The 12,887-nt window shown below is 39.7% G+C and overlaps 1 protein-coding gene and 1 non-coding gene across 2 annotated transcripts; one reads left to right on the top strand and one right to left on the bottom strand.

Annotated features, from left to right (window-relative positions):
- LOC146548323 (uncharacterized) lies at window positions 1-2,851 on the top strand. The gene has a single exon (XM_085265312.1). It carries the CDS (start codon window positions 94-96, stop codon window positions 2,428-2,430), a length of 2,337 nt encoding a protein of 778 aa, XP_085121438.1. The 5' UTR covers window positions 1-93; the 3' UTR covers window positions 2,431-2,851.
- A 2,532-nt stretch (window positions 2,852-5,383) lies between these two features.
- Window positions 5,384-5,502, bottom strand: LOC146548322 (5S ribosomal RNA). The gene has a single exon (XR_014890959.1). It is a non-coding gene; the product is annotated as a 5S ribosomal RNA (ribosomal RNA).
- Window positions 5,503-12,887: the final 7,385 nt, after the last annotated feature.

Below are 12,887 nucleotides of genomic sequence, written 5' to 3'. Positions count from 1 at the left end.
AACCCTTTTGAGAAGATTTGAGAGCAATTTACGAGAGAAACCAAAACAAGTTCAGTTTTGTTTCTCACCAATTCACAGCGCAAACTTTACACCATGTCAGCCAACCCATCCTTTGGCTCAGATGAGCTTGGAATATCTAAAGGGACCATTTTGGGAGATCACCACATGGTGGAGGCTTTCCTTGGAGAAGGAAGCTTTGGTGTTGTAACCAGATGTCGCGATACAAAAAACAACAAAACTGTTGCTGTTAAAGTCAACAAGAGCGACCCTGAAATTCTGCTCCAGGCAAAACTGGAAATTTTCATCCTGGAGCAGCTACGACGCTTGGATCCAGACAGGTGCAACATCGTCGAATGGAACGGCTATTTCCTCGATGGAGAGCGCATTTGCCTGAATTTTGAACTCCTCGACCAAAGCCTGTCAGACTACATAGGGGACCGGAATAACCGAGGTCTCCCAATGAGAGAAATCAGGCCAATTTTGAATCAGCTCGCAAATGCTCTATTCCACCTGGGTTCTGTGGGAATAGTGCATGCTGACCTCAAACCTGTCAACATCATGGTTGTGAACCGCAGTGAGTCTCAAGTCAGAGTCAAACTTATAGACTTTGGCCTCGCATGTAACACCTCTGCAGTGATTCCTGGTGACTGTGTGGGGACAATTGGTTATTGTGCACCTGAGATTATGCTTGGCATTCCATATGATGAAGCAATTGACATGTGGTCTCTAGGGCTGGTAGCTGTGGAGCTTGCTACAGGGGTGCCTCTCTATCCTGGGGAAGACGATTATGACGTTTTGAAATTCATAATTGAAACCCAGGGTCAGCTACCAGATCATCTCCTAGAGTCTGGCTTGTACACTGACAGCTATTTCATCGAGGATAACCACAAGGAACAGCGCTGGACATTTAAGACCCCAGAACAATTTCAATACGAGACAGATTATCGATCCAAGGAAACTCGATCGATAAAACTTAAGTGTCTCGATGACCTCGAACAACTGCTGAAAGTTAGGCGAGGACCGGAAAATGGCCAATCATTATTTGTAAGGCTAATCAAAGAAATGTTGGCCTTGGATGCAAATCAGCGCATAACACCCTCAGAGGTTCTGAAGCATCCCTTTTTCCACCCTGGCCTCTCAAGGAGAACCCCCTGCACTGACATGAATAGTACAGGGGGAGAACTCCTTGTGCTCTCTCAGCAGCCTTCAAGCTGGAAAAGTCATGGATTGCAAAAATTCAGCTGCAGTTTCCAAAACTCAGTTGAATTTCCTCAAAAAGGAGACATCAACACCTCAGCCAACCCATCTGCCTCTGAAGATGATCTTCAAATAACGGAAGGGACCATTTTAGGAGATCACCACGTGGTAGAGGCTTTCCTTGGAGAAGGAGGCTTTGGTTTGGTAACCAGATGTCGCGATACAAAAAACAACAAAACCGTTGCTATTAAAGTCAACAAGAGCGACCCTGAAATTCTGCTCCAGGCAAAACTGGAAATTTTCATCCTGGAGCAGCTACGACGCTTGGATCCAGACAGGTGCAACATTGTGGAATGGAACGACTATTTCCTCGATGGACAGCGCATTTGCTTGAATTTCGAATTGCTCGACCAAAGCCTGTGGGACTACATTGGGGACCGGAATAACCGAGGTCTCCCAATGAGAGAACTCAGGCCAATTTTGCATCAGCTCGCAAATGCTCTGTTCCACCTGGGTTCTGTGGGAATAGTGCATGCTGACCTCAAACCTGGAAACATCATGGTTGTGAACCGCAGTGAGTCTCCCGTCAAAGTCAAACTCATAGACTTTGGCCTCGCATGTCCTGCTTCTGCAGTGATTCCTGGTGACCGTGTGGGGACAATTGGTTATTGTGCACCTGAGGTTATGCTTGGCATTCCATACGACGAAGCAATCGACATGTGGTCTCTGGGGCTGGTAGCTGTGGAGCTTGCTACAGGGGTGCCTCTCTATCCTGGGGAAGACGATTATGATGTTTTAAAATTCATAATTGAAACCCAGGGTCAGCTACCAGATCATCTCCTAGAGTCTGGCTTGTACACTGACTGCTACTTCATCGAGGATAACTACAACAAACAGCGCTGGACATTTAAGACCCCAGAACAATTTCAATACGAGACACATTATCGATCCAAGGAAACTCGATATATAAAACTTAAGTGTCTCGATGACCTCGAAAAACTGCTGAAAGTTAGGCGAGGACCGGAAAATGGCCAAACATTATTTGTAAGGCTAATCAAAGAAATGTTGGCCTTGGATGCAAATCAGCGCATAACACCCTCGGAGGTTCTGAAGCATCCCTTTTTCGACCCTGGCCTCTCAAGGAGAACCCCCTGCACTGACATGAATAGTACAGGGGGACAAAACCTTGTGTTCTCTCAGCAGCAATCATCGTTTGGGTGGCCAGAATTCTAGGGGAGCTAGAAATTCTTGTGGAAAAAAAGCCCAAAACAATAACATCAACAAAAAAAAGCAATGAATGTGGTCTTAAACTTGGGCACAATTTGGCTTGAAATCCATCAACTAATTTCTCAATATTCAAAGCGGAGCAGCAGACAACTTACCATCACATCAGTCCTTCAATCAGACCTACAACAAACGTCTTCAGTCTCTCACCCCAACCGGTCGCAGCAGATGGCCGCCCCGACCTGAGCCTGGTTCTGCCGGAGGTTTCTTCCTGTAAAAAGGGAGTTTTTCCTTCCCACTGTCGCCAAAGTGCTTGCTCATAGGGGGTCATATGATTGTTGGGTTCTCTGTATGTATTATTGTAGGGTCTACCTTACAATAATACATACAGCCTTGAAGTGACTGGTGATGTGATTTGCTGCTGAATCAATTCGGAACTAATTGGAAATCTGGATATTAATTAAATAAACCTGCTTTGAGCATCAATTAATTGTTGTTTGAAATTCTTTATAAATATATAAATATAGTGCCACTCTTCTACTGTTTAAATTGCAACTGTTTAAAACTGACTAATTTATTCATACACTTGAGCATAAACACACGCACAGTAAATGGCCTGTATTTGTACAGCGCTTTACTTAGTCCCCAAGGACCCCAAAGAGCTTTACACTACATTCAGTCATTCACCCATTCACACACACATTCACACACTGGTAATGGCAGCTACATTGTAGCCACAGCTGCCCTGGGGCGCACTGACAGAACATTGCAGAACCTTCAGCACCTCGTATGAAAAATATTTGACTGTGTGTATGCTTTTAGCACTGTTTGGATTTGAGAAAATCTAAAATAAATCGAAATTTGTTTTTAGAAGTTGTTTTATAAATTTCAGTGGTATATTATGCATACAATAGGACATCTATTTAGATTTACATCTTCCACAGAAAAAACTGCACATTACTGAAACTTAGTATACTGGACTTTGTTGTTGTCCCACACAGGTTCAATTTCGAGTGGTAGATGGCTCAGTGCTAAGTCAACCAAGATTTTATGATAGTGGGCACAATGAGATAGATAAGCTGCTTGTAAACAGTACTTTTATGCTCTCTTTTTCCATTTGGATAAGAAAGAAAGAACCAGGAAACAAAGGCAAACAAATAATCTGTGCCTTTATCCCAGATTCACATTATAGGAACAGCTGCTCAATGACCACTGTAGTCTTTGCTTACTGCACTTTTATCTACATCTATGCAAAGTGATCCACTACACCTACTTTTACAGTTAAATCATTTTATGAGCACTCATGCCATTTTAATCTGAGTTTCTACTCAAATACAATCAGTAAAGAAAAACACAGTCTCTGACGTTTGTTTTGAAGGAAAAGGTATTCCCTGCAAATGTTTATCTGTGTGAGACTATTCAGAAAACAGTAATTTTGTTGTATAGGTGAGACACTTGGCCTCTTTTTTCCTTGTTCTACGTTTGTCTTTTGTCCGATTACTCTGGAACACAAGATGGAAAACTGATATTCTCATGTAAAAAATATAGAAAAAGGATTTTGTCACCCATAAATATTAACTTCTCATGCCTCTAAGCACAAGAAGGAGCCGAAGTGCCCTCTGCAGTTTGTGTGTGGAAGTGCAAAAGCTTAGAGCACCTGGTATTCCCAGGCAGTCTCCCATCCAAGTACTGAAAAAGAAAAAGACCTTTTATTGGTGGCAAATGTCACACAGTTTGATATATGTTATTGTGCTAAACTTCATATGTTACAGCGACAACATGCAAACCTTTGTTGTTAACTGCAGCTTCAAATTGAGCTGCAAAAATGCTTTTCCCGCGGTAACGGTGCTGAAAGCTTTTGCACTTCCACACACAAACTGCACAATCCGTCCTTAACACGGATCAGTCGTCCTGTCCCCTTGGCAGAAAAACAGCCCCATAGCATGATGTTTCCACCCCCATGCTTCACAGTAGGTATGGTGTTCTTGGGATGCAACTCAGTATTCTTCGTCCTCCAAACACGACGAGTTGAGTTTATACCAAAAAGTTCTACTTTGGTTTCATCTGACCACATGACATTCTCCCAATCCTCTGCTGTATCATCCATGTGCTCTCTGGCAAACTTCAGACGGGCCTGGACATGCACTGGCTTCAGCAGCGGAACACGTCTGGCACTGCGGGATTTGATTCCCTGCCGTTGTAGTGTGTTACTGATGGTGACCTTTGTTACTTTGGTCCCAGCTCTCTGCAGGTCATTCACCAGGTCCCCCCGTGTGGTTCTGGGATCTTTGCTCACCGTTCTCATGATCATTTTGACCCCACGGGATGAGATCTTGCGTGGAGCCCCAGATCGAGGGAGATTATCAGTGGTCTTGTATGTCTTCCATTTTCTGATGATTGCTCCCACAGTTGATTTTTTCACACCAAGCTGCTTGCCTATTGTAGATTCACTCTTCCCAGTCTGGTGCAGGTCTACAATACTTTTCCTGGTGTCCTTCGAAAGCTCTTTGGTCTTGGCCATGGCGGAGTTTGGAGTCTGACTGTTTGAGGCTGTGGACAGGTGTCTTTTATACAGATGATGAGTTCAAACAGGTGCCATTCATACAGGTAACGAGTGGGGGACAGAAAAGCTTCTTACAGAAGACGTTACAGGTCTGTGAGAGCCAGAGATTTTCCATGTTTGAGGTGACCAAATACTTATTTTCCACCCTGATTTACGAATAAATTCTTTACAAATCCTACCATGTGAATTCATGGATTTTTCTTTCACATTCTGTCTCTCACAGTTGAAGTGTACCTCTGGTGCAAATTACTGACCTCTGTCATCATTTTAAGTGGGGGAAATTGCACAATCGGTGGCTGACTAAATACTTTTTTGCCCCACTGTATTAGAAAATGAGCTTAAAGAGTGCCTCACATCCGTTTCAACATTTAAACTGTCATTTGTGTGTTGAAGTGCAAAAGCTTACGGCACCTGGTATTCCCAGGCGGTCTCCCATCCAAGTACTGACCAGGCCCGACCCAGCTTGGCTTCCGAGATCAGACGAGATCGGGCGTGTTCAGGGTGGCGTGGCCGTAAGTGAGGGACTGCTTCACAACCCAGCCAACATGTATATATGGGCCCCACCTGGTTTTTGCTCGGGCTGGATGGGTACCATGTGGGCATGGGCTCAAACTGGGCTTTTTGTATGGGGCCTACTTGGGTTCTTCACATTAAACCCATATGGGCCATCCCAAGTGAGCACTTTTAGTAGGTCCTAGCTGGGTCAAACATGGGAAACACTTAACTTGGTCCAAAATGGGAAACACATGTAGGACCCACTTGGGTTTTCCACCTGGGATAGACATGGGCAAACACAGTCATTTAAGGATAGGCTGTTGTTGTGTGCCCCAGGTGGGGCAAAGTTAGGTAATCAATATATGTTTTAGTATCGATGACACAGGTGGGCCCCACCTGGTCAAACTATATGGGTCGCACATGGGCAAATGCAAGTCAGACCCTGAAACATGTCCATGTGGGCCCCAGGTGGGGCAAAGTGAGGTAATCAATATATTTTTTTAGCACTGATGACATAGGTGGGGCCCACCTGGTCAAACTATATGGGTCGCACATGGGCAAATGCAAGTCAGACCCTGAAACATGTCTATGTGGGCCCCAGGTGGGGCAAAGTTAGGTAATCAATATATTTTTTTAGCACTGATGACATAGGTGGGGCCCACCTGGTCAAACTATATGGGTCACACATGGGCAAATGCAAGTTAGACCCTGAAAACATGTCTATGTAGGCCCCATATGGGTTATGTTAAGTTAATATGGGCATATATTTTATGTGGGCTCAAGATTGTTTAGTATATATGGGACCCACTTGGGTTTCTCACATGAAAGCCATATGGGCAAAACCAAGTGGGAACATATAGTAGGTCCTGGCTGGGTCAAACATGGGAAACACTTCACTTGTTTCAAAATGGGAAACACACGTAGGACCCACTTGGGTTTTTCACCTGGGTTAGACATGGGCAAACACAGTCATTTAAAGAAAAGCGTTTGCTGTGTGCCCCAGGTGGGGCAAAGTTAGGTAATCAGTATATACTTTTTAGTACTGATGACACAGGTGGGGCCTACCTGGCCAAACTATATGGGTCACACATGGGCAAATGCAAGTCAGACCCTGAAAACATGTCTATGTGGGCCCCATATGGGTTATGTTAAGTTAATATGGGCATATATTTTATGTGGGCTCAAGATTGTTTAGTATATATGGGACCCACTTAGGTTTCTCACATTAAAGCCATATGGGCAAAACCGAGTGGAAACATATAGTAGGTCCTGGCTGGGTCAAACATGGGAAACACTTCACTTGTTTCAAAATGGGAAACACACGTAGGGCCCACTTGGGTTTTTCACCTGGGTTAGACATGGGCAAACACAGTCATTTAAAGAAAAGCATTTGCTGTGTGCCCCAGGTGGGGCAAAGTGAGGTAATCGGTATATATTTTTTGGTACTGATGACATAGGTGGGGCCCACCTGGTCAAACTATATGTGTCACACATGGGAAAATGCAAGTCAGACCCTGAAAACATGTCTATGTGGGCCCCAAATGGGTTGTGTTAAATTAATATGGGCATATATTTTACATGGGCTCAAGATTGTTTAGTATATATGGGACCCACTTGCGTTTCTAACATCAAATCCATATGGGTGGGCATCCAATGTAGGTCCTAGTTGGGTTAGTGATGGTAAATGTGTACATAGGTTCAAAATGGTAGCACATGCTTATGTGAGGATTCTTCTTCTGTGAAGAGCCTGAGAAAGTGTTATTTGAATAAAGGAGGATTTATTCCAAACAAGCCCATCACAGATTGCGCACAACCCAGGGAGTTCTGAAAGTCAAATTGTAAAAATAATCTCAAAAGAAAGTATGAACATAACTCTCTTTTATAACCTGCAGACGGCACCCATGTGGTACCATTCTCTAAGAAATCACCCTAACTTTAACATATTTGGCACAACCTCAGTCTATCACTTTTGCTACCCTTACGTACAGTCAGATGTTCTTGACCCTTCATTTTTGACCCTCTCAGTATTTAGCCTTGGCTAGCAAATGTACTCAAAGTCCACATTGAGACCTCAAGATGTTATGTGTTATCAGACACTACAACCCAGCTGTCAAGTGAGACTATAGGAACTTTGGTGTTTTTGAACATTCAATGTTACTCAAAACACTCTGCACACTATTCCAAATAACTGGTTTGAAACTGGTTACTTTTTAATTTTAGATTTCATTTTATGTACTTAATGTGAACTCTGCATGGTAGGCTGCATGGTGAGGCTCAGATAAGATAAAATAAGGACTTCATGATTCTTCTTAGGTAAATTCACTTGTCACAGCAGCAATAATAAGTGATTAAAACGGACACAAGAGTAGAAAAAAAGAAAAGCAAAAAATACGAATAAAAAACCTAAGATAAAAGTGAATTACACAGACAAAATCCAGATTTGGCATTTGCAAATTAAGGATTACTGGTTGTTCAAACAATTAAGACTATTTACTTGAGCAAACATGCAGTTGAGGATTTTTAGTAGATCAGACACACTCTACTGTATTAGAGAAAAGACAGTTAGTTACATGGAAGATGGAAGTTTTGGTTAATCAGATCCAGTAAAGCTCCTGAAGCATATTACCGATCTGTTAAAATGTTACTCTTCAAACTTGTGCCCTCAAATTATATAACCAGAAATAATTTATATTTTCTTTGAACTAGTGGAAAGGAGAGGGAATGGGGTCTTTCAAGCAGTCACACTTCAACTGTGAAACTCCCTTGTCCTTATGGTGTATTGACACTATTGAAACTTTTCAAAACCAGTCTAATGTTAGAAGAGCTTTTAGGTAAACTGTTATTCTTCTTCTTATCATTATTATATTTTTATTAATTATATTTTTATTATGATGTTGATTTGGGTGACACTTTTTGATAAATATTATATATTACTTTTTAAAACATATTAACCATCCCTATGCTTAAAAAACTTTTAAAAATAAAATTGTTCTTTTAAACTTGTGCATTGTTTGACTTTTAAAATTTTTGTATCAGGTGTAAAACGACTTTTTAAATAAAGTTGTTTTTAATGTGAGCAGCTCCTATTGGCTCGTTTAAAAAGAGGGAGCAGATTGTACCGCCTAGCGTCTAGTCTTCGCGGTCTTTCGTCTGTTGCGCCTTTTCTCTCCCTGGTGTTTAAGAACGTGGAGGACAAAAGGATACCAAAGAATCGAAAACTATGACAAAGGTAAATACTTAAAGTTTGATACGTTTTCATCAATGGTTATTTTAGTAACTTTCTATAGTCGTCCTAAACGGTATAAGGGGGAGAAGCATAACATCTTTAGCTAGCAGGTAGAACTGGGTTAATTTGCTGCATTGTCTTTGGCAAACATAATTTAAAGTTAATTAAAAAACTCTTACTGCCTATATTCTACTCAATAAAGTTCATCTTATCTTATTCTGTTTTCATTGCACCATTCTCTCTATACAGTTTTTGAATTTACACACTATAACGTACACGGCAGTTTTTTTCTGTGCTTCTGCAACTGTTTCTTGGGTTTTCCTATAAGGTTTTTGTAATTAATTTAAAAAATTTATATAATTTTTTTGGCTTTAGTGGATTCCTGCTCAGCTAACTCGGCCATTATGCACTACCCAGTAAACAAAATGGCTGAACAGTATCTTAAATGTCTGAACATGAGCTAGTCATACCATGTTACGTAATATTCATGTGCAGTGTAGCAAGGTGATTGTTTAAATTACAGGAGTAGATGCCTGCAGCTGAAACGGTTTTCTGATCTGAATACGGTAATGTTACCAGATATGCATTGTACCAGAGGTGTGGACTCGAGTCACATGACTTGGACTCGAGTCAGACTCGAGTCATTAATTTTATGACTTTAGACTTGACTTGAAAAAATGTTCTAAGACTTGTGACTTGACTTGGACTTTTACACCAATGACTTGGGACTTGAATTGGACTTGAACCGGTTTACTTGAAAAGACTTGATATTTTACCCCAAATATAAAATTTAACATGCATATTATATAGAGATTGAAAATGTGACGTCATTCATGGGTAGAACCGCAAAGGATTCTGGGAACTCGTGGCAAGCGGTACTAGCGCACGCAGGCTTTCAATTAAAATCAGTTACACAGCGATAAAAAGAAACACAAAAATGGCAAGAAGCTGTTGTATTATTAACTGCAATAGCCGGTCGCATGACAGCCACGGGAAGCCGACGGGTAAAGAGATCGGTTGTTATCGGATTACGTCGTTGAAGAGAAATTGTTCGAGCCATGTTTCCGAAGTAACAAAGATGCGACTGGATTGCAGCCATTCTAAGACCAAATATAACGTCCCAGAACCCTCCAGCTCACAGGTTAGTCTGCTCCAAGCATTTACACGAAGGTCAGTGTTTTGTAGCAGTTAATACGTCATTTTTCATAACATAATTGGTGATATAGGTTACAAGCAAGTCTGGCGCTGAACAGAAATTGTCGCGCTATGCTCCTTTATTTATTGTGCATAAATAGTGAATTGTCCTGACACAATATTGCGTTTCGCTTCTGTTATTATGGTACATTGACAAAAACATATACTTTTATTCACAGGATAAAACAGGTTTTTTGTATCACTAATTGCCCAGTACGATTACAGCATACAGTATTATTGTCACTGCTACATTTCTGTAATGAACCAGAAATTATTTCCACTGCTAATTAATTACCATTGAGCTCAAAGGTCCTATTAATAAACGGTTAATGAATGTGTATTTATGACGACGATTTGTGAGACTGGTAAACTTATGATACGTACGATGGTCTTTCGTTCTACACGGTGCATTTCAAGGTCCTGCACCCATCCGTCGGTAAACTGTACCTGGGCTTGTTGCAGTGACCTGAAGTTACTAAACTTCATGAGTGTATGCACTCACTCCAAGAACCGTATAATTATAAATATGCATATAAATATGCTACGATGAGATAGCTGACTTCATCTAACTAGCAAATGTTTTCAAGGCTACGTTGGTGATACAGTTTTTTTTAATGTGTATGATATTTTTGTCATGCGATTTTAAAGCCGGTCCTACAAGCGCATCCAAGAATAACATGCAGCTTATCTCAGAACTGTCGGTGAAAATTATTCTTGGAGCTAGGTTTAATTGAGCTGCATTTTAAAGAGGTGCAATTTCACAATTTGTGTATATTTTCTACGTTCACTTTTGTCATGTGTTGAGAAAAACACAGATTTAAAATTACATGGTCTAATATTTACATTTAGCATAACTGCAACATTATTTTTTCGTTGTTTTTTTTTTTAAAGACTCGAAAGGACTTGAAATTCAAAGTTTCAGACTTGTGACTTGACTCGGACTTTTACACCAGTGACTTGAGACTCGACTCTGACTTGCCTGACATTACTTGAGACTTGACTTGAGACTTGAGGATAAAGACTTGAGACTTACTTGAGACTTGCAAAACAATGACTTGGTCCCACCTCTGCATTGTACTATGGGAAAACGGTGGTGGATCAGTGTGTAAAAAGCCCCCAAAAGAAACACACAGCGTCTTTAGCTCAAACACTGTCTGATCACTCTCTTAGATACTGTGCTGTTCCATCTAGTTATTGGTTACTGAGAAATGTTAGGTCATTAATTAATTAAGAGAGTGCAACTGTTCAGATCAGATGGTGAAGTAGGAAAATGCAGAACATGTTATTATAGCTGAATGCTGTGCAAAATACTAGTAATAAATCTAACTCCCATTTATGGCTTTTACTACTGTGGGGCTAAATAAAAAATTACAGACATAATGAAATCTGCTACAATTACAAAGCTTAAGTTTAAAACAATTATTATATATTAAGCATTTTTTTGCTCTTTTTTTTTTTAATTCTTTTTGCTAATAATGGACTCAATTTTATTATCAACTTCAAAGACCTATTAAACTTTTAAACCATTAAATCCAGGAAATTAGATGCCCGTAAATGTACGAGACCCTCTTTATGTCTAGTATCCCCAAATATTTAATAATCCTTTCTAAAAGTACACAAATTTTGTTCTTTTCAATTAAATATTGCATGTTCAATGTATTCTTGAGCAGGTAAAAATTCCACTAAATTAGTTTTTGCATATTTTTAAGTATAATCAAATTTTTATAGTTTGCGAGTACTTTTAATTTGGAGATTTTGCCACTTGATTTGAAGTTTGGATAGTGCTTTATAGTAATTTGTAAATGTTTTGAACTCATCTGGCTTCTTAATAATTTAATAAAAAATTAACAAGCCATGTAATAATTTGAAAACCACTAGGGACCACTTATAAAAAAGTAATTCCTTTTTTACTTAAAGGAATTTAGGATTTATGTCTGTCAAGTCATTTGTTCTGGCATAAGTCACCATTTTGATAAATCTTCCTGTGACTTTAAAGTCTGTCAGCTAGTTAGATACATTTTTGCACTGCTAGTGTTTGCTGCTTGAATTAGTCAGTTTATCATATAAACACATGCAGTGCCTTTCAAACTTTTAATTACACTGTTCATTTTGTGCATTAGTAAGAGAATCTTTTATATTGAATTATCCTGGGAAAAAACAAAAATGTTTGTATTTTCTCATGCACTTTCTTTCATTTCCTTATCACGTTTAGATTCTTCAAGATCACAAGCACCATCTTTGACATGTAAGTAACTTTCATATTATTTGTATTACTTATTATTATTATTATTATTATTTTTGAAAAGTGATGGTCTTTGGGGCATCCTTTTTTTTTTTATTGGTATTAAGTATATATATTTATTTAGGCACAGGAGGCAATGATCTATTTTAAAATTTAACATTTATTTAATTTTCATCTTTTATGCTAACAATAATGCCAACAGTGTTCTCTTCACTTGACCCACAACTCTGACAGTTTTGGTCCTCTGCTCTCCTCACAATTGGCTGATTTCCATCTGAGCTGCTACTGTCAACTGCATTAAACTGATTTTACATTGCCTTGTTATTCTAATCTTTATCTGCGTTTTGGACTCCAAACATTCACACCTGCTGTTAGTAACCAGAGCTCACAAGAGTGTAAGGCGTGTAGTTCAATAAAGTGATCGATGTGTTCACTAGCTGATTTCAATAAACCGGTAACTTATCAAATCCATATTTTATAGGAAGTACATTACTGATAAAAGTGGTAATAAACACGGTAACCAATAAAAATTTAAATTTCCTGTTATAAAAAAAAATACTGCAGTGAGCTCGGTTTTCTAACACCAGGTGTGAACATCTACAGTCTTTAAGCGCTGGTAAAGATTTAAAAATAAAAGCATTCAATAACATAACATTAAACAGTAAATTAGTTTGATGGTGTTGACTGCAGCAGCTCAATGTTAATCAGCTGATGGTGATGGAAGCAGATGAGCGTTTTTCATCATG

The sequence above is a fragment of the Mchenga conophoros genome, linkage group LG23, assembly GCF_057382185.1.
Source record: "Mchenga conophoros isolate Kocher_MC1m ecotype Shallow Benthic linkage group LG23, M_conophoros_male_GT1.1, whole genome shotgun sequence".
Taxonomy (NCBI): Eukaryota; Metazoa; Chordata; class Actinopteri; order Cichliformes; family Cichlidae; genus Mchenga; species Mchenga conophoros.
Note: the sequence above shows the minus strand (reverse complement) of the source record. Positions and strands in the feature narration are given on the sequence as shown.

Excerpts from the sequence above, each read along its gene's own strand:
- LOC146548323 (XM_085265312.1), top strand. The coding sequence starts at position 94 with ATGTCAGCCAACCCATCCTTTGGCTCAGATGAGCTTGGAATATCTAAA.